Raw genomic sequence first — 22,012 nt, forward strand, 5'->3', positions numbered from 1 at the left:
GGAGGAATTGGACTTACCAAGATCCATCCTAACTGTTTTTAGAGTCTTACCCTGGCATTTGTGAATGGTGATTGAATGAGCACCAATAACTGGGAATTGCTCTCAAACAATGTAGACACTGTCCATGATTTCAAACTTTGAGCATAAACATTCAAAGGTGTGGGTGAATTGCAACGCTGCTGGGTTTTTCACACTCAACATTTTCCCCTGTGTATCAAGGATGGTCCAACACCCAATGGACATCCAGCCAACGGCAGGCCAGAAAGGGGATGCAACTCAATATTAGGAAGGTGTTCCTAATGTTTTGTACTCTCAGTGTATATTACATACATATTGTAACACGGCACAGAGGGGTTTAATAACCTCCCTGCCAAAAATATGTGCGAATGCACGTTTTGTTTAATTATTATTGGTTAATTATCACCCACACCTGGGTGTTATTGGAAATTAGGACCGGGTACAGGGTATAAAAGGTGAACAGTTCGTCTGCTCGAGACTGCTGATTAGAAGGAAGTAGAAGGTGCGCTCTGTTTCCGAGCAGTCAATACAAAAATAGGTGTGTTTTGCTTTTGCCAGGTAAACGGTTAGCCGTCCTGCGAGTTAGTCAGGGACCGGCGTAAATGTTTAGTAAGAGCTCCAAAGGAGCTAGGTGTTTTTTTTTTTTTCGTTTTTTTTTTTTTTTTGTTTGGGGGGGGTTGTAAATTAAAAGTGTAAAAATTGTATCCACTCAACCAACTTACAATTTACAATTATTTTTTTTACATACAATCACTCATTTACACAGTGGGTTTTTTTACTGGACCAATCTAGGTGAAGCAGCAGTGTCCCGTCCCCCGGGATGGAACTCGCTACCTTTCAGTCAAGTGCACGGTGCTCTAACCCAGGGGTCGACAAGTGGCGGCCCCTCTGAGTTTCTTTATCAATGTCTAACATTTAAAAAAAAAAAAAAAAAACACATTAATTAGGTCCGCCCCCTCGGCACTTGCGCAGCTTCTGTGTTGCTGAAGTGATTTTCTCACACCGCACGCGGTCTGTCAGTGGTTGTTAGGCAACAGTTCCAAAGTTTAATGTTAAATGGGAATAGATTAAACCTACATTGGAGTTTTTTCTTTGAGAAACACAAAAGTAACGGGCAGCTAGTAAATGTAAATGAAACCCATTCAGTAGTTATTTATATTTGCTGTTGCACAGATAAGCTCTGTTTTGAATTGTGTGGTTTAAGGTTGTTGACTGAAAAGATGATAGCAGCGGCATAGCGGTAATGTCTTTGTTCAAAGATTTCAATTTTTTTAAATAAATACAGTATAATTGTACTCTATGCTTTGCCAAGTGTGTTTCTGCAAGTACGTTGGTATTGTGCAGGTATTACAACCTGATAACAGTTTAAACTGTTCAGTTTTGTTGGTGGCGGCCCACAAGCCGTGTCACCTGATTACAATGAGGTTGCCGACCCTCCTCTAACCACTACTCCACATATGCTACAAGTGCAGAAGCACTAATGAAACGAAGGGCACATTTTGACCTTCGAAGGTTCGAATCTTCGATGGTACTAATTTGCATACTATACTGCTGATGTCACCATAGCTACCTGTATTGGATTGAAAATCCTATTTCACATGTAATTCATATACGTGGAATAAAACGTTCACATGTAAAAATACACTATATAGAACAGTGTGTTTTTATAATTTAAATAAAAATACAGTTTATTTACTCGTAATTGATGCTGCTTGTGAGTAAGCTTGCATTGCAGCAGCACAAAATGCAGCGGATTTTGGCAAAATAAACTTAAGTCACCGTTTCAAGCCGGTTATCGGTCACAGTCACGTTTTACTACAATAATAATAATAATAATAATAATAATAATAATAATAATAATAATAATAATAATAATAACAACAACTAGAACTGCCAGGCAGTTTTACGGCTCCCAAGCCCCCATAACAGTACTAGTAGAAGCGAGTTGAGTTCTCAATTTGCCAAGTTTGAAATCAGCAACCACTAATTCCACTGAAGATTTTTTTTTTCAAAGACGCGTTATGAGTCCATTCTGTTTGATGCACAAACATTAGTTTTTATTTTTTTAAGTGTGTGTGTGTTTTTTTTTTTTATACACATTACTATTTAGATGTTGGCCCCCCTCTTCAAGCAGACTTGCATAATTTTTAAATTGAAATATACAAGCAGTTAATAGTAATTGTTTAAATTTGTTTTACCAACATTGGACCAAAATTTTTGTGGTATCTTGTAAATATGAACTATGATAAGGTTTGCCTGAAGTTTCACCACAGCCACTCCACATATGGTCCCATTAACTATATCTTGTTAAGAGTGAAAATCCCCTTTGACACTGTTATCTATTGCATTTGTACAGTTTTGCCTTTTATTCTCCTTTATCAGTCTTTCAGAAGTTTTGGTCTCAAGTACAGTTGCAGACATAAGTATTCAAACCCTGTACATAAACCAGATAAGTCACCAATGTATTACATTTATATATATATATATATATATATATATATATATATATATATATATATATATATATATACTTAGTCAAATATCTCAGTGATGTCTGTGTTGTTAAAATACACAGCAATATAAAGTGATATATCACTTAAAAGTGATGAGAGTCGCTGCTTTTACATTTTCTATAAAAAACTATTTGAAATAAATAGTAAAAGAAGAAAAAATCTGATTTTTCTTTTTTAAATCAAGTAATTTAAATGAAGGCTTACTCCTGATCAAAACTTTCGCCCACCCACTTATCTCAAATTACAAACCTGATACTGACGGTGGTTTTTCTGTTTGTCAGAAGTATATACAGAATTTGCAATTAGCAGGTGGGTGGAAGTTTTCATTTGGTCCGCCCAATTTGATTTAAATCACTGTATACAACAGGCATTTGCAACAAATTCAGCCACTGTAAATAAAAGTACTTTGCAGTTAAAAAAATTACATACCTTGGAATTGTAATCTACCAGGGAATATACAGAATTAAATGACATAAAGAGCAGCTGTATGCAAAACACATAGCAGGCTTAACAGTTTGAAATCCACAAGCACAAGGACAACAAGCCAGTATGGTATTTCCCCAGAAGAAAACTCAATTGTACTGACACAGGCATGATTTTTTTCAAGGAAACCATTTTTAAACTGAACCAGTTTTAAATGTAAAAAGAAAGTGTAGGTGTGGCAGCCTTTTTTTTTTTTTTTTAAAAACATCACCAATTTGACATAGTTGTATTCTACTTTCACCGGGGCAGTTCTTACCAAGTTTGGAGTCTGTTGTTTAAACAGTTTACCGTCAAGGGCGCGTTTCAGTAAAATTTCTGTCAGCCATTTTGAACTTTTTCAATTACATTTTTTTATTTACATTTTTCAGCTTTATCTCAGCGACTTCTGCTTCGCAAACTTGAAGCGTGTTTAGTTGCTACTGGTATATTCCGAGTTTTACATCATTCGCTCCACCGGTTCCCAAGAAGATTTCACAAGGTTTCTAAAAAAAATGCATCGAACAGCCATTTTGGTTTCAGGTCAACACCATTTCTTTAAATTCAGTTGTATTAATAGTGGCAAGGAAGATACTTGTGAAGTTTGGAGTTAGTCGTGTAAACCGTTTGTCAGCTGAGGCAGTTTTAAATTTAAGATGTAAACGTAAACCTGGCGGCCATATTGTTTTATAAAACATCACAATTTTCACATATTTGTATCCCATGGTTACTGGAACGATAACTACCAAGTTTGGAGTTTGTTGGTCAAACGGTGTTCAATTAGCAGCAGTTTGCTGTTACTAACAGTGTTAAGGGCGCGTTTCGCTAACGTTTGTGGCAGTCATTTCGACATTAAAATTTATCGCAGAATCGTCTGCTTCGCAAACTTGATGCGGGTTTGGATGCTGATGATATGTGCCAAGTGTCAGATCAATCGCTTCACTGGTTCTCAAGAAGAAGAATTCGAAAGGTTTTTTTTTTATCGAAAAATGAGTCACGGTGCCAATTGCAGGGACGCAGCAGCACAATTTTACAGCATCTGACAGCTAATGCATCCAGCCTGTTACCTGCCAGGTCAGAACCTGATCAGTCAGTCAAACAGCTTCCAAGCAGCAGCAGTTTGACGTTTTGGGGGGAAAACAAACTTTAACAATAACAATAGGCATCCCAGGCTTGCTTGGAAGGCCAATAATATGAGTTTACGCTCGTAAAGTGACCGTGGAGATTGGTTGTACCTGATACATCAACAGTCGCTTGCACAGTTGCATTAAACTTATTTATTTATTTATTTATTTTGGTAGTCTGGTCATTGGGACGTTTTTTTTTTTTTTTTTTTTTAATTTAGTGTTGGCGTATATATTTGTATGTTTCAGTAGCACTTCTCTTACACTGTCTTGTACACTAGATAATCAGTACATATTTTACTGAAGCACTAGTAGCCGTACCGACCCGGTGCTTTGGATAGAGTTGAAGTGTGTGAATGATGGTGCCTGACGAACCTCCTTTGAATTCCTGCCTAGCAAACGAACCTTCTAACAGCCAATCTGTTGAATTTATAATTTGGGGTTGTTTCGTGAAGATTATTAAATTCAATGTTGTGTTTCATTCTTTTTTTCCCCCCATGTTCTTTCTTTGTGGCAAATTTGACATTATTGTGTTTTCATAAGATGGTCGCATACAGGATTGTTTCATGTTTGTAAGACAAAACAGCTAAAGTAGTGCTCGGCCTGTGAGCACTTTAAATGTGAGGCGCGAGGCTGCATGCTACGGTGCAAAACACAAGATAATAAATGTTAGCGGCATACAAACAAAAGTGCATAACATGCAAATAAAATAAAAACTTTGATTTTGAAAACATAAATGGTACACTGAAGTGGGCGGATGCTAGGTAGTGGAGGGAGGGATTCATAAATAGCCAAAGTTGAATATTTTTAGACTAAACAGTTTTACACCTGGCAGAATTCTCCAGCTTTGCTTAAAAAACTATATTCAAATGTACTGTTTGTAAAATGTAAAAACACATACCAATGACTGCAAAGTCAATGCACTTCGCAGTAATTGAATGATTGTTCCTGCATTTGTCGATATGTGATCAGTGTCCCTCCACTACTTAGCACCGGCTCAAGTGTTCCATTTCTTGAATTTGTCTGCATGTCGCGAACATGTTATTTGCTTGTGTTTTGCACTTCAGGTCCACCGTAGCATGTCGCCTGTGTTGGTGTTGAAAGATTCACATTATTGAGAAATACACGTATCCATAGCTGATTACCCTGAATTTACAAAGGAACCTAACGCAGCATCCAGTCTCTGAAAGATAAGTAGTGTCTGTAGCTCGGAACTGTTTTGTTTTCTGACTCCACGCCTCTAGTAGTCGCAGTCATTTCTGTTGCTGCTGCTGCAGCAGGAAGTTTGATTCCAGAACGTCAAACGTTTGTTTAGATTCGATTTCCGAGTAACATACAATAACAACAATAACATACCCAGGACAATATACGTGATAATAATTTCACCCACGTCGATCCTGTTTATAGGCCCAACTGTCGGTCCGAATGCGGCTGCTGTGAAGTGCCACAAAGGCCTCTTTCACTTGCGGGAATGACAGAGAACTTCGATCGGGCTCCCGGGGCGGGACGGAACCGGGCAAAGCCTAACAGCCCCGGATTGGGAGAGCAGGCGATCGGCCGGGTCCTTGTGCCTGGGGCCGGGGGAGCGAGTGGAGATGCGCAACCCAAACAGTGTTTTTTTCAACAGGAGCCACTCAGACAGCCGAGAACGTCCCCTCCTCCAGTGGTAGAAAACAGTGCAAGTGCAGGTAACCAAGCCATGATACTTCAGAAGTGTTTCCGAAATAATAGTATCATTAATGGTAAAGAGCTACACGTGGTGTTCGGAAAATAAGGTTTGAACGTAATTTATGTTATTAAGGTACATTGTGTAGAGCACGTAAAATGTACTTAGTTTGAGTTAAGTAGACTCGACGACAGAAAAATTGTAAAATTACGGTAAATAATTTAATTGCTGACCTTCTCGAGTGGGTGTGTGCTGACTTGTGGTAATTTGTATTAACATTGTACACAATTGTAATACAATTTATTAACAACTTTTTTATTATTATTATTTTAGCAAAAGTAGCCTCTGCCAACTCTTTTATATTAAATCGTGACAGTAGTTATAAGAGCAATTCATGAGAGTATCATAGGATTATGAATTAACTCCGCCTCTGATACTAAAGACATTCTGCAGCTCAATTTACCTCGCACGTTATTTGGAAAATACCTGTCATGGTGCAAATCGATCTTCATTCAGTGGTGTCTAGGTGATGGTGATCCTATACCACGGTGACATGTATTGCTGTGTGGGCCCTGCAGTGTCGAGCGTTTGTTTTTGTTTTAACAAGTACTTATATGAAAGCTCTGTGCATTAGAATGGGTATAGCTTCAAGTAAACTACGTGGTTACTAATTTATGTCGCGTGTAGCGAGACGGGACATGTACACATTGCTTTAGCCTGCAACTGGACATATCATATCTCGTTTACCTGAGGAGCCCATGCTTTTGTAAAACCCGTTTTCCGGCTACTTTCAGAGGGACTGTTGACATGGAATGGGTCGTCATGTAACCCGGCGTTCAAACTAAGTTGTTTTGCAGTGCGGCAGCAGTTCCGTCCATTTTATTTTTTGTTTATTCAGATTTTTTTTTTACAAAATTAGCATTTAGTCTCCCTTTGATTTGAAGCAAATGTAGGATGCTGATAAGAAGAAAACCGAAACGTGTAGTTTTCGGTGTTGGGTGGTGGTGTGGAATAAGAGGTTGGGTGTTAAGGTATCTAATAAGACTTTTTTTAAATGCTCTCCGCAAAACCGGGAAGTAAAACTCAGTCGAATAGTAAACTGGGGTTGTTGCTGTTTCCTTAGAGGTCTACTATGAAAAGAACACAGGTCTGTTACAAAAGTCAAAGGCTATGCTTGTGATGTTCTGTGTCCTTCACTTAACCCCAGTTTATTTTCCCATAGTGTCTCATCAGTCTTCTCGTCTGTCTAAATTGTGCCCACAGTCCTAAGTTTAACACATGCCACTACACTCATATTATTATTCCTGATGAGCCCTTCCTCAAGTTTTATTACAAAAAAAGGCCATCTCAAAGGCATCAGTTTTAATTTTTGCATCGGTTTCATTTTAGAAAAGTTTTTTTGTTTGTTTTTTGTTTTGTTTTTTATTTGTTCTTTTTAAAATAATCCTTACCAGTATGAATGTCTGATTTTGGATGCAAGAACTGCATACAAAAGGGTAATTCTGTATCAAATCATCAATAACTTCTAACTTGACCATCTTATATTTTATTAAGCATTGTTTTTCATGGAAACACAAAATGGCAGGTGGATGTCATGAGTACTTTCAGCGACATGGCCTATAGATTATAGATGCAAGGTATCCTCTGCTGAGACATTTTCATGGATAGGTTTTTCACGCGATATTTGTATTAAAATAGGGTGGTTGTTCATGCAAAGCTAAAATAAGTTACACAAACTTACATTTCACTGGTGACTGAAAGGTGACGCTTTCGAGCAATTCCTTGCCTCCATGACCAGTAACAGGATGAGCAGAGGTTTCATGCGTCAGTCTCGGAAAGAAATTGAAGATGAGGAAGCTGAAGATGTTTCAGCACTGGTTGCTTTGACATGGAATGGTCACGATCCCTTTACCTTGAAGTCTGGAGAAATCTTCTATTCAGTAAGTTTCTCTAGCGGAAAATCACGCTGTTGCACAGTAGCAACTTACTGAGACATGCTCTAAAGCCATCTTTGCATTAAATGAACAATACAAGTCAGATGGTAAGCAAAATCATCAGAAGTTAAACAATATGGCTGGACGTTTTGGAAGTAAAGAAAAATGGAGAAAAATATGGGAGTGTAGTAATAATGTCTTTTTATATAGTGCCTTTCATAGCGGACCACCATCACAAAGTGCTTTACAGAGGTAGGCTGTGAACTGTGCATTATATGCAGAGTCGCTTGAAATAGGACATTTAACATGTCATCTGCAGAGCACAAGGAGGTGAAGTGACTTGCTCAGGGTCACATAGTGAGTCAGTCAGTGGTAGAGATGGGATTTGAACAGGTGACCTTTTGGATACAAGCCCCTAGACTTTAACCACTGGACCACACTGCCTCCTGAGACATGTACTGCATAACACATGACAAAATATTTCTATCTTTCATTATAGAAACAGCAATATATAAATGCTGAGGCTTACTGTGATAGAGTTTCTTTACTTTTCACATGCTTTTTGTAACGTACGGCTTCAGACGACAGAGGAGCAGCTGGAACCTCCCCTGGAGCACATCAGAAGAACTCTTCACACAACAGTAACAGCACACCAAGGGTCAACCCCAAAGTGGCAGGTGCCCTTCTTGTGGATTCAAGACTGTCAGCAACAGCACCAGAGTTCTACCCAGCAAATTACAGCTCATACACAGTAAGTACCAAACTGCAATGTATGATCCATAACCTAACCAGCAGTAAACCTTTTAATAGGGATGAAGCAGAGAGTTAAAGATAACAATTTGCTGGAGATATTTTTCATTCTTGTGTTTTTTACGATTTAATGCTGTTCTCATTGGTATCCTGTGCTTGTAGGGTAGTTTTACCCAGTGTACATAATTTGTTTTTCATCCTTGGCAAGAGTCACTGCAGTACATAGATTTTCTTAGGTACAAACAATGACTTTAATATATTTTGTCTTAGTCAGTCTGTTTTTCTTTATGGTAAAGTGAAAAAGCAATCAACAAACCTTTACTACCGATGTTTGCAGGAGATCGGCAGGCTTATTAAATCATATGGCATTCGCCTTTTTGTAACTAGAATAACATTGTCAGATATTCAGATATGTGCGACTGCAATAGACTAACAGTTGTCAGAAATAAATTTGTGGCCTGGATTGCTCACTTTCTCTTAAGTTGTCTTGAAAACATAATAAAAAAATGACAGGACAATTGGTTACGAATTAACAGTTATGCCATAAAAATAAACGTTACCTATAGCGGCTGTAGTGCTTCAGTAAAACATGTACTGAATATCTAGTGTACAAGAGAAGTGCTATGGTAGAATATGTTTGAAACATGCAAAATATACACTAACACGAATAATGAATTTCAGAAACTGAGCACGCACACCCCTCCCTCCCCTCCAGTTTGTGTTATCCATAGGCCTAAGTCCACTGCAGTTGGTGCTGCTGCAATACAAGCTTACAGTGTATATCACAAGGCACATCAATTACGTGTAAATAAACATGTATTTTATTTATTTAAATTATAAAAACATGATTACTGTTCTAAATAACATATTTCTAAACTACATGTGACTGTTTGTTATATTCCTTTTATATGGATTACCTATAATAGGATTTTCAAGCAAATTTAAACAAGTAACTATGGTGACATCACCTGTAAATTCTTCAAATGAGTACCATCGAAGGTTCAAACCTTCCTTCGGTAATGTGTTCTCGACCTTCAAAAGTTAAAAATGTACCCTTCATTGCAGCTCTAAAATAATTAGCCCCAGGATTGAACCTTGAGGAACTAGAAGTAATCCAATGAATAGTCGACCCAAATCCATTTACCCAAACAAAAAATTAAGAGAACCACAACTTATCTGAAGTTGCATGTGAATTGTATGTGATTATTGTCAGTCTTGGACTGGCTTAGAGGACTATGACTCCAAACCGCTCTAAAACTACTGTAATGCGAACAGAAAACATAGTTATATCAGTGAAGATATTATGTGCCATTTCTTTTCAGGATCCATCTTTTGAAGATGGGAGCGATAGCCTTTACGTACAATCTGAGCCCACTTTTTCGGAATTTGTGCAAGGCTTCCTAAGCCACTTGAATGATTCCCCAGGAGCTTTTGAGTCTGACATTGAGCACATCACTGCGATGCTGAATGGGTGGGTCACTACAGACGAGATGCTTCACGAACTTGTAGAACTAATCTATCAAAAGGTGTGTTCCCATGTGTGGTTTTTATTGAGCAGCTTTTCCCTAGTGTTTAGTGACTGCATAGTAAAGGCAGGTTTTGCATGACACAGTAAGTGCATATTCAGAACTGTTTCAGTACCTGGTAATGACCCTTCACTTATGGTCCATGGCCAAACTGAAAACGTAGACCTTCAATGACAGAGGTTGGAGTTATACAGTGTTTATTACTAATTATGCAAGAGGTAGAGAAAAGAGTTAGGTAAGGATCCCAGTGCACTTCTCCAACAGAGCACACTGGGTACAGGAATTTGGCAACTAGACAGTGTGTGCATCTGTTTCTGGTTCAGAATGAGCGTTCAGATTGGATGTGCTTGCCTGTCAGTCTTAAGATATATGGTCCTTGTATGCAAAACACAAATCTGAAAAACAAAAGTGCCTGTCTGTAGTTGGATAAATGCATACTAAGATTGGAGTCTTCTTTTTGAAAAATGAAGTCCAATTCTAACCTCAAACTGAAAAAGCTAATCCACTCTCCAAAGTAATATTTGACAAACACAAATTCAAAAATATTTCTGAAGTCGTAATTTAAATGGGTCGTTGGTGGCATCCCATAGCTTTAAGTCATTCATCTGCAAGACCGACTAAAAAAAGTCAATTGTATAAAAAAAACTAACGATTGCTTTTTTTTATTTAAATATATATATATATATATATAATATATAAAATAATTAATATATAATATATATATAATATATATATATATATATATATTATTAATTGGGAAGAAAGATGCAAGTTATTTCAACTCTGAAGATATCCACACTTTCACTTGTGTGTGTGTTTTTTTTGTGTGTTCTTATTTGAAGTAACCCTTTCCTCTTTTGTCTTCAGTCCACATTGGTCCCGAACTTCTCCTACACAGGAGCACGACTGTGCAATTACTTGTCTCATCACTTAACTATGAGTCCCCCAAGTGGCAATTTTAGAAAGCTGCTGCTTCAGAGGTTAGTATGTGTGTTTGCATTAACTGCTGTTGTTCCCTAACAAATAGTCATCCAAGTCCTTCATTTCGCCAACACACACTTCTCATAGTCACTTAAATGTGGCTAAGAATGTGCATTGTGTTAGCCTGTGACCATTAATGTCTTCAAATGAGCCATTTATTGTTGCTTAGGATGTGTTAATGGTTTACATGCTGTTTATCTCCTAAGATCTAGATCCTCTTTGTATTAATGGTTGTTTGTGGAAAATGTGCTTTACATATGCTTGAGTGGTTCAATTGTAACCGTTCTCTTTTGAAGGTAGTAATTTAGTCTCTTTTTAAAACGTGTAAAGTTGTAATTTTGTATAGATGTCAGACAGAATTTGACAAGAGAGAACAGGCAGTGAAGGAGGATGAAGCCACTCGGAAACGTTTTCATTCTTTTGTGCTGTTCTTGGGGGAGCTGTACCTGAACTTGGAGGTAAGAGTGTGCTCATGGTGTTTTATAGCAAAGGATTGCTTTTATTTTAAACTCAACTGAGTGGGAGTTGTGGAGAGGAGGGGAGTTCTCTTTAAGGATAATCAAAATCCAATTGCAGTGTTTTTATTTGAGTCACATGCTTATTTGACTGATTCCAATTTTATAAAAATAAAAACTAACACCTTTTGTTAATTTTTTGACAGGCTGTCCCCACAAAGACCAAACTGTTTGAGGTGGTGACTTCATATTTTAGAGAGTAACATCATTCATTGTTGTAATAGGGGTGTTGAGGTCATGTGACCTTTGAAGTTACAGCATAAGAACATAAGAAAGTTTACAAACGAGAGGAGGCCATTCGGCCCATCTTGCTCGTTTGGTTGTTAGTAGCTTATTGTTCCCAAAATCTCATCAAGCAGCTTCTTGAAGGATCCCAGGGTGTCAGCTTCAACAACATTACTGGGGAGTTGATTCCAGACCCTCACAATTCTCTGTGTAAAAAAGTGCCTCCTATTTTCTGTTCTGAATGCCCCTTTGTCTAAGCTCCATTTGTGACCCCTGGTCCTTGTTTCTTTTTTCAGGCTGAAAAAGTCCCTTGGGTCGACACTGTCAATACCTTTTAGAATTTTGAATGCTTGAATTAGGCCGCCACGTAGTCTTCTTTGTTCAAGACTGAACAGATTCAATTCTTTTAGCCTGTCTGCATATGACATGCCTTTTAAGCCCGGAATAATTCTGGTCGCTCTTCTTTGCACTCTTTCTAGAGCAGCAATATCTTTTTTATAGCGAGGTGACAAACTGCACACAATATTCAAGATGAGGTCTTACTAGTGCATTGTACAGTTTTAACATTACTTCCCTTGATTTAAATTCAACACTTTTCACAATGTATCCGAGCATCTTGTTAGCCTTTTTTATAGCTTCCCCACATTGTCTAGGTGAAGACATTTCTGAGTCAACAAAAACTCCTAGGTCTTTTTCATAGATTCCTTCTCCAATTTCAGTATTTCCCATATGATATTTATAATGTACATTTTTATTTCCTGCGTGCAGTACCTTACACTTTTCTCTATTAAATGTCATTTGCCATGTGTCTGCCCAGTTCTGAATCTTGTCTAGATCATTTTGAATGACCTTTGCTGCTGCAACAGTGTTTGCCACTCCTCCTACTTTTGTGTCGTCTGCAAATTTAACAAGTTTGCTTACTATACCAGAATCTAAATCATTAATGTAGATTAGGAATAGCAGAGGACCTAATACTGATCCCTGTGGTACACCGCTAGTTACCACACTCCATTCTGAGGTTTTTCCTCTAATCAGTACTTTCTGTTTTCTACATGTTAACCACTCCCTAATCCATGTACTTTGTCCGGGACTTTGTCAAAAGCTTTCTGGAAATCTAAATAAACCATGTCATATGCTTTGCAATTATCCATTATCGATGTTGCATCCTCAAAAAAATCAAGCAAGTTAGTTAGACACGATCTCCCTTTCCTAAAACCATGTTGACTGTCTCCCAGGACCCTGTTACCATATAGGTAATTTTCCATTTTGGATCTTATTATAGTTTCCATAAGTTTGCATATAATAGAAGTCAGGCTTACTGGTCTGTAGTTACCTGGTTCAGTTTTGTTTCCCTTTTTGTGGATCGCTATTACGTTTGCAATTTTCCAGTCTGTCGGTACCACCCCTGTGTCAAGAGACTGCTGCATGATCTTGGTTAGCGGTTTGTAAATTACTTCTTTCATTTCTTTGAGTACTACTGGGAGGATCTCATCTGGCCCAGGGGATTTGTTTATTTTAAGAGCTCCTAGTCCCTTTAACACTTCTGCCTCAGTTATGCTAAAGTTATTTAAAACTGGATAGGAACTGGATGACATGTGGGGCATGTTGTCAGTATCTTCCTTTGTAAAAACTTGTAAAAGTAATTATTTAATATATTTGCTATTTTTTTTTTCTTCATCTACGATTTTGCCATTTGTATCTCTTAAACATTTAATCTCCTCTTTGAATGTTCGCTTGCTGTTGTAATATTGGAAAAACATTTTGGAATTGGTTTTAGCTCCCTTAGCAATGTTCATTTCTATTTCTCTCTTGGCCTTTCTAACTTCCTTTTTGACTTGCGTTTGCAGTTCTGTGTACTCTTTCTGCGTACTTTCTTTTTGGTCCTTTTTTAATGCTCTGTAAAGTGTCTTTTTTTGCTGAATATTTTTTTTTAATTGATCTATTAAACCATTTTGGCAATTTAGTTTTACATTTAGATTTGTCTACTTTAGGGATATAATTGTTTTGCGCCTCTAGTACTACATTTTTGAAGAACAGCCATCCTTCTTCTGTGGGTGTTTTCTCTATTTTACTCCAATCTACTTCTGTTAGTCTCTGTTTCATACCTTCATAGTTTGCTTTTCTAAAATTGTAAACCTTAGCTTTAGTCATTACTTTTGGGGTTTTAAAAAACACTTCAAATGAGACCATGTTGTGGTCTGAGTTTGCCAGTGGTTCTCTGACCTCTGTTTTAGTTATTCTGTCTTCGTTATTTGAAAAGACTAAATCAAGGCATGCCTCCCCTCTAGTCGGTGCCGTGACAAATTGTGTTAGGAAGCAGTCATTTGTCATTTCCACCATTTCTATTTCATCCTTCGCGCTACCCACCGGGTTTTCCCATTTTATTTGGGGGAAGTTGAAATCCCCCATTAGTATGGCTTCTCCTTTGCTACACGCATTTCTAATGTCATTGTATAACAGATTATTTTGCTCACCGTCTGAATCTGGCGGTCTATAGCATGCTCCTATTATTATGCCCTTTGAATTTTTGTCCGTTATTCTGACCCATATTGATTCGGTTTTATTTTTTTTGTCCAGGTTTAACACCTGGGCTTCAAGACTGTTTCTTATGTATAGCGCTACCCCTCCTCCTCTTCTGTCCTGCCTGTCTTTCCTATACAGTGTATACCCACAAATATTATATTCGTCCCCATCACTCTCAGACAACCAAGTTTCAGTAACACCTATCACATCATAGTTACTTGTTAGTGCAGTAGCTTCAAGTTCTAGAATTTTGTTTCTGATACTTCTAGCATTTAGATAAATACATTTAATGGTTGTCTTACCTGAGTTGTTGTTCTTGTTTTGATGCGGTCTCCCTTCTGTTTTTTTGTTGATTTCTCCCCCCTTCCTTTCTAGTTTAAATGCTTCTGAACCTGCTTGAGGATCTTTTCTCCGAGTAGACTGGTTCCCTCGTTATTTAAATGCAGTCCATTCCGTCTATACAGATAGTCCTTGTTGTAGAATGTGGTCCAATGATCAAGATAGGTGAAGCCTTCCCGTGTGCACCACGTCTTCAGCCATGCGTTTTGATTAATTATTTCCAGCTGTCCATATGGTCCTTTGCAAGGTGCCGGTAGTATACCAGAAAATACCACAGTTTTGGTTTTCTCTTTTAATTTCCTTCCTAGCTCTCTGAATTTGTTTTGCAGGGATTTTGGTCTGTCTCTTCCAATGTTGTTTGTACCGATGTGGACGACTACTACCGGGTCGTCTCCTGTTCGTTCTAGGAGCCTGTCCACATTCTCAGTGATGTGTTTGACCGAGGCTCCCGGAAGCCAGCACACTGTTGTAGTAAGGGGGTCCAAACTGCGAATTAAACTTGCTGTGTTTCTCAATATGGAGTTCCCAACAATCATGACCTCCCTTCTTTTTGCTGACTGGTCACCACTGTCAATAGGGTCCTGGATGTTGTTCCTTTCATTCTCGTTGTTGGTTCTGCTCATCAAAATTCTGAAGTGACTCAAATCTGTTGGTTGTTTTGATTTCTGGTGGTTGTGTTTGATGAAGTTTCTTTTTTTCCCTGCTTCTGCCTACCTGAACCCAGCTGTTCTGACCTTCTATCTCCCTGGTTGCTTTCAGTCTGTTAGGGGTGATGCAGACTTCCATGAATTGTGGGTGTGCCAGTTCCTCAAGATCCTGTTGCTGTCTCACTTCTTCCAGCTCCATTTCTAGCATACTTACTAGTTTATGCAAATCCTGGATCGCGCGGTACTTTACGCACACTTGGTTTAGCTCCGCTGGGTTTTCTCGGATTTCCCACATCAAGCAGGTGTCACAGATTACTGGCTTGAAGACCATGTTGAGGGTTTTTTTTTTTTTAAGTTTAGTTTCTTCTGCAGCCGTCAACCTGCTTTCAAACTGCTTCTAAACTGCTCTGTACTTTTCCACGCCTGTACTTCTCCCACTCGCTGTCGCTTCCACTCGCTGTCGCTGGGAAGACTGCCTCGTTTAACTGCGTTGTTCTGCTGTGTTGTTGGCTCCTCCCCTCGCCCGTGTCTCAGAACGGTGCTGAATTTGAATCAGCTGCTCAGAGTTTCAGCTTGTTTGTTATCAGAAAAACACACGTGGCTGTTTGACTTTGAGCTGCTGCTGTGTTTCCCCAATGTCCTCTGTTTTCTGATTAAAGCAATTAAAGATACAATTTCTCCTTTCTGCTTCTAAACTGCTCTGTACTTTTCCACGCCTTTACTTCTCCCACTCGCTGTCGCTTCCACTCGCTGTCGCTGGGAAGACTGCCTCGTTTAACTACAGCAGCATGTACACTTTGAGCTACTGTCTTAATGTTTGGTAAACCAATATATTCTTTTATATTCAAACTTCAATTCGAGTTAAAAGTGAGCACGGCTACAGTGCTTAACCTCGGGTCAGTGATACAGACCACATGCTTTGACATGGGGTTTTTATAGTTGGTACACAGCTGCATTATCAGATAAAGTTCCATTACCTTATTAAGCTGTATTCTGTAGTTCAGTAAATCCATTGCAGGTGGTGACCATGGAAAACTTTTACTGCCACATTTGTTTTTGACCTCTAGTCATTAATGATACATATCACAATCCATATTGAAACCATTCGATCTGATATGACATACCCCTTAAATGATGCTTTGTTTTTGTACACAATAACTCCTTTTTAGTTTTAATAAATGCTTTTGTAAAACTGTATGAATGATTGATCATCCTTTTTTTGTTCAATAGAAAATGATATCACAAGTCTTGTTATCTGTAGATAAAGGGAAACGGGCAGATGAACAGAGCTGAAATTCTTCTGACTGGTCTTCGGGACTTAATGAATGCACTTTTCTCTAACCCTGTTGATGGTAATCTTATCTGTGCAGTGAAGCTACTAAAGGTAATAATTTCTAGCATTGGATTGAGTACATTTGTGTTGCTCATCATTTTTTGTATTGAATGTGAGGCAAGGATATGTTTGCTTTTATTTGACAATTATAACATTTCAAACACTTACACCCTTACCTTCTGTTTTGAGAATGGCTCATCTAGTTGATAAATCTATATGCACAAGTCCCTTGAGGGAATCTGAGTGAGTCTCACAGTAATATTTTGAGGACTGTATCTTGGAGATCACCTTGAACTCTACATACTTCGAAAGTACCGTCATCACTTTCACAGCCTGACACCTTCCCCAGTGAAAGCCTGCTGATTCTATTGTATGCAATATAAAGGGCCTTATTTTGAAGCAGGTGCAAACAAATAAAATAGTTTTCACAAATGTTACTTTAATTACAACATGGTCATTTTTCCCTCCCAAATAAGTTTGAATAATCCAGTATGTTTTTGGATTGCATGAGAAGCTTGTTTTTTTAATGATTGTACTCTTTTGAATTCCCCTCAGTTAACTGGTTCTGTTTTGGAAGATGCATGGAAAGAAAAAGGAAGATCGGATATGGATGAGCTTATTCAGAGAATTGAAAATATTGTGCTTGATGCATCCTGCAGCAGGTAGGATACTATCTCTGCTAACAAATGGTAAGAATAAGAGGTGGCACAAGAGTAGCATCCCTTAAGAAGCACTTTTAAAATACATTATTGCATTGGGCCACTAGATGGCAGTACAAAACAATAATAATAAAATCACAGAACAACACTAAATCTAGTACAGATCATATGTTACTTTGCAGCACAAAACAAAATCTAATTGGCTTTAAAGATTTGAAGGTTTTAATCATATTAATGACAATCATAATGTTGGTTGAAGTGTATTAAATTAGCCTGGGAATTTAGCCAGCTCAGCACTGCTGACTTTTATGCAAGCGTCTACAGTCTCTTACCAGTACCGTGTATCTGTTTTAGGGATGTGAAGCAGATGTTGCTGAGGCTGGTGGAGCTGAGGTCCAGTAACTGGGGGCGAGTTCAGGCAGCAGCAGCCTGTAGCGAAGCCACTCCAGAAAACGATCCCAACTATTTTATGGTAAAGCTCAACAAACTGGCAAATATATATACTCCAATCTGTTGTTGTGGATGAAAGTCTCTCAAGCACCTGTATACATTTTTTTTCTTCAACCAGAACGAGCCAACATTTTACACAGCAGATGGTGTACCTTTTACTGCAGCTGATCCAGGTATGTTTAAATAAAAAAATATAAAAATATTGAAATTGAATTGGCTGTGATATATATGCTCCTTTGACAACAGTCTGCTAAAAGCAAATGAAAATTGCGTCCTCTACGTCCCTGTCTTTCCCCTTGCCTTTCCTTTTCATTTTGGGATTTGTGTTTGATTGCCACTCGCCCAGAATAGCATCTCTGTTTTTGCTTACCCTTCCTGTCTGGCTTTTGGAGATGTAAAATTGAACAGCAACGGAGGACAGAGGCTGTATGAGGTTCTGCACAGCTTCCAGAGCCTTCACTCTGTCAGCAAGTTCGTTTCTCCGCTGTGACACTTTTGTACTGAAACTGCCATACTGTACAACTTTTAGCTGAAACTGCTGTTCAACTTTATGTACAGGCAAAGGGCAACACCGGTGAGAAGCCCACCAATCATTAAAATCAAGCGAAATTTAGGTTTTTTTTTCTTTATTGTGCCTACAAACTGAAAATGACTTGCACATTTTTAATAGAGAAAAATCGGTTAACTTTGAAGCATCTCGCTAAAGTGGTCGTCCCGTTTAGCTTTGATGCACTATACCAAGTTAGGAAAAGTCCTGTCCTAGCCGTGAAAGATAAGATAGGAAAGCAAGTTAGGAAATTGTTCTGTAATGTGGCTCCAGGTTTTCAAAAGTTCCTCTTTCATACATCCGAGTTCAAATCCAGCAACGCCAACATTTATGATCTTTTATAGCTGAACTAAACTACCATGCTAAGCCATGCACATTCGTGCACTGGCCTGTCCCATTTTAAGTCATATGGATGTTTTGAACATGGTATTACTTGCAGGTATTACATGAGCAGTGTGATCGGTCTGCTTCCAAAGAAAAGCTTAACATCACTAATATAAAATTGTAATTTTACAGACTATTCTGAAAAATACCAGGAGATGCTGGATCGTGAGGATTTGTTTCCAGATTTCTATGAGGAGAATGGAACGCATCCTTACAGCGGTGATGCGTAAGTCTTGTTTTGATTATAATTACAAGTGGTGTTTTCTGTAAAACCTTGGCAATACTTGAAAAATAGTTTTATGTAATGTTATGGTTGAGTTGCATAATAAATGTGTAATCGTATCCAACTGATGTGAAGCTTTGTGTGGACATTCCTGCACGTGGGGTATTGTGGTCATGATAGCTTGTGGTTGTGTGATCTGAAAAAGTATAAAACACTCCTGCACACTGTATTTTGCCAAATATCACTTTTATTTTTTAATTCTTTAAAGAAAATAGAAACTAACATTTTGGTCGCAAAACCTTAGTCAGAGCACAACTTGTAGAAGCTGTAGACACAGTAATAGAGGTCACAAATCAGCAATCACTTAGCACAGTTAATTGGCACTTAACCTTCAAAGAACTAGTCGTAGGCTTCCACTTATTGAAGTACAAACAAATTACATTTAAGAGGAAATACACCTATTACAAATTAATCCAACTTAATAGATTAGTAGATTCGTCATTTCCAATAGGCAAATAGGAAAATAAAACACAATTTACAGTGTTATCCAAGCAATGCACCTGTTGCTAACTAATCGGCAATAATAAAGGAGTAACTTTGTATTACATTACTAAAGAATACCTATGTAATAAGCATAAATACTCATTTGTGAATTCAAAAACATTACCACACTTTAATAAAAATTATACCGTGCATTACAAGGTAAGTTAGTCCAATTGGTAACCCTTCAAAAAGAATTAAGTTCCTTGTTAAAAGCCTTCTATATAAGACAAGTGTGTCTACAAAAACAAATTAAAAATAAAATACATTTTCATGGGGTTTACTCACACCTTTCATACCTTATTTAATCAAAATGTAGAAATATTTTTATAACCCAGCTCGCAGATCAGAGTCATCATTCCAACACTGATTTTATTATTTTAATAAATCTGTCAAGATTTACAACAGTTTTCACAAAAAAAAATACCATATTCTGAATCCCATACTAGTTCAAAGAGCAATACACAAAAAACACACTATTCAGCTTTCTCCTCTGACTGCCTATAAATAAAGTACATTTTGGTTTTATATAGATTGTTAGCTGCACCCAATCGACCTAAGTTTTATGCTGTAATAGCTTGTGAAGCTGAAGTATTCTTAAGCTTGAAATATGCTTGTATGCCACAATAGCCTTGGTGAAGGTTTATTATTTATTAAAGTGGTGATTTAAATGTCCATAATCAATTGTATTTGCATACTGATAAGTAGGCTGTAACAGCTGTTTGTTTGCTTTCAGATACTTGGATGATGATGATGATGATGAAATGGACCCAGAAATTGAAGAAGCTTTTGAAAAATTCTGCTTGGAATCAGAAAAGAAAAGAAAACAATGAGCAAAAAGTAGACTAGCACAGAAGCCTTTTATGTTTATACTGCAGGAATGTTAGCAGCTGGTAAAAAAAAAAAAAAAGTATTAAAGTTTTAGCAAAACGCAGGAAATGCTTACATTTTAAGAAAGATATCACACCTCCACTCCTTTTCTTTGCGTTTTATATAGCAGAGATTTCTGTTAAACTACAAAGCAGTACATCAATCTAATCCCACAGAACAAAATGTTTTTTTTTTTTTTTTTTTTTTTTTTTTTTTATTAGTTAATGTGAATGTTACAATGTGTGGCTGCAATAAATCCTTTATAACAAGAATTGCCTGATTTCTAGTGGAATGTTTTTATACAGTCTACTTTTTTTCAGGAATCTGATGTCTTGGGGTTGAAGTGGGGCTCTTGTTGAGCTCCAAGTATCTAAACATGCTTAAGGAAAGGGTTTTGGGTTAAATGTAAAATACCTTAATGTTTGTTTATTGTGTTAGTTAGTAAAATATTAATTGTAATATTAGGAAAACATGTAGATAAAAAGTACTTGGCAAATACTGATACTGTACATTCGTTTTTATGCACTGCATTACTTACCTCTCGTTTAGTGTTCTGAGAAATATGATTAAATTCTTTATTTTAATGTGTGTTTTTTTTGTTTTTTTTTCATAAAATATTGTTTATGTAACGCTAAACAAGAATGCACTAGGTTCAAAGCATTTCCTGTAGCAAGTTGTGGTTTCCATTACCTGATTGTACTTAAAATACCGCAAAACATGAGGGACGTCATTCAGAAAATAGGGGTGATGATAGTGATGATTATGTGATTTGTTTAAGTTTTTAAAAAAGTTTATTTGCTGTTTGTGCCTTTTTTCATTTGTTGATTACACGGGGTGATTGTGTATCAATGTGCATCACAGGTACACAAAGTCAGAAAAAATTCTGCATTACAGGACAAAATTGGAAAGAATGTGCTAATACCACCTGTGATATTCAGAACCATGTGCTGGGTAACCAGAATCAAAATAGTACCATTAGTGTCAGACCAATGTCAATTTAAACATGTTTTGTAAGGTTTTATATATGGTGCATTGTTTATGAATCACCCTGTACAGTAATGTTGGCAATAGCCAGAACACATACTGGGTTTGATGGGGATTTCCCATGGCTCATCCAAGCCTACATATACAGTGGCTCTCAAAAGTATTCACCCCCTTTGGATTTTTACACATTTTATTATTACAACATGGAGTCAAAATGGATTTAATTAGGAGTTTTTGTCACTGAACAACACAAAAAAAAGTCCATAATGTCAAAGTGAAAAATAAAATCTACAAATTGTTCTAAATTAATTACAAATATAAAACAGAAAATAATTGATTGCGTAAGTATTCACCCCCTTTGCTATAACACACCTAAATAAGAAGTCACATAAGTCTTTAGAAGTCACATAATTAGTTGAATGGAGTCCACCTGTGCGCAATTAAGGTGTTTCACATGATTTCAGGTTAAATACACCTGTCTCTGGGAGGTCCCACAGTTGGTTAGTACATTTCCTAACACAAACTACATCATGAAGACGAAGGAACATTCAAAGCAAATCAGGAATAAGGTTCTTCAAAAGCACCAATCGGGTAGGATATAAGAACATTTCCAAGGCATTGAATATCCCCTGGAGCACAGTAAAATCCATTATTAAGAAATGGAGAGAATATGGCACAACTGCGAATCTGTCTAGAACAGCCCGTCCTCAAAAACTGAGTATCTGGGCAAGAAGGGCACTAGTCAGGGAGGCCACCAAGAGGCCTATGGTAACTCTAAAGGAATTACAGTCTTACATGGCTG

General features: G+C 37.5%; 1 protein-coding gene across 1 annotated transcript; it reads left to right on the plus strand.

Annotated features, from left to right (window-relative positions):
* Positions 1-5,356: 5,356 nt before the first annotated feature.
* On the plus strand, positions 5,357-20,249 carry LOC121304700 (polyadenylate-binding protein-interacting protein 1-like). The gene is made up of 11 exons (XM_041236001.1): positions 5,357-5,802; positions 8,296-8,465; positions 9,787-9,990; positions 10,858-10,970; positions 11,318-11,429; positions 16,482-16,604; positions 17,109-17,215; positions 17,567-17,684; positions 17,781-17,835; positions 18,726-18,819; positions 20,093-20,249. The coding sequence occupies exons 1-11, from the start codon at positions 5,586-5,588 to the stop codon at positions 20,187-20,189; spliced, it is 1,410 nt and encodes a 469-aa protein (XP_041091935.1). The 5' UTR covers positions 5,357-5,585; the 3' UTR covers positions 20,190-20,249.
* Positions 20,250-22,012: the final 1,763 nt, after the last annotated feature.

The sequence above is a fragment of the Polyodon spathula genome, chromosome 2 (assembly GCF_017654505.1).
Source record: "Polyodon spathula isolate WHYD16114869_AA chromosome 2, ASM1765450v1, whole genome shotgun sequence".
NCBI classification, from domain to species: Eukaryota; Metazoa; Chordata; class Actinopteri; order Acipenseriformes; family Polyodontidae; genus Polyodon; species Polyodon spathula.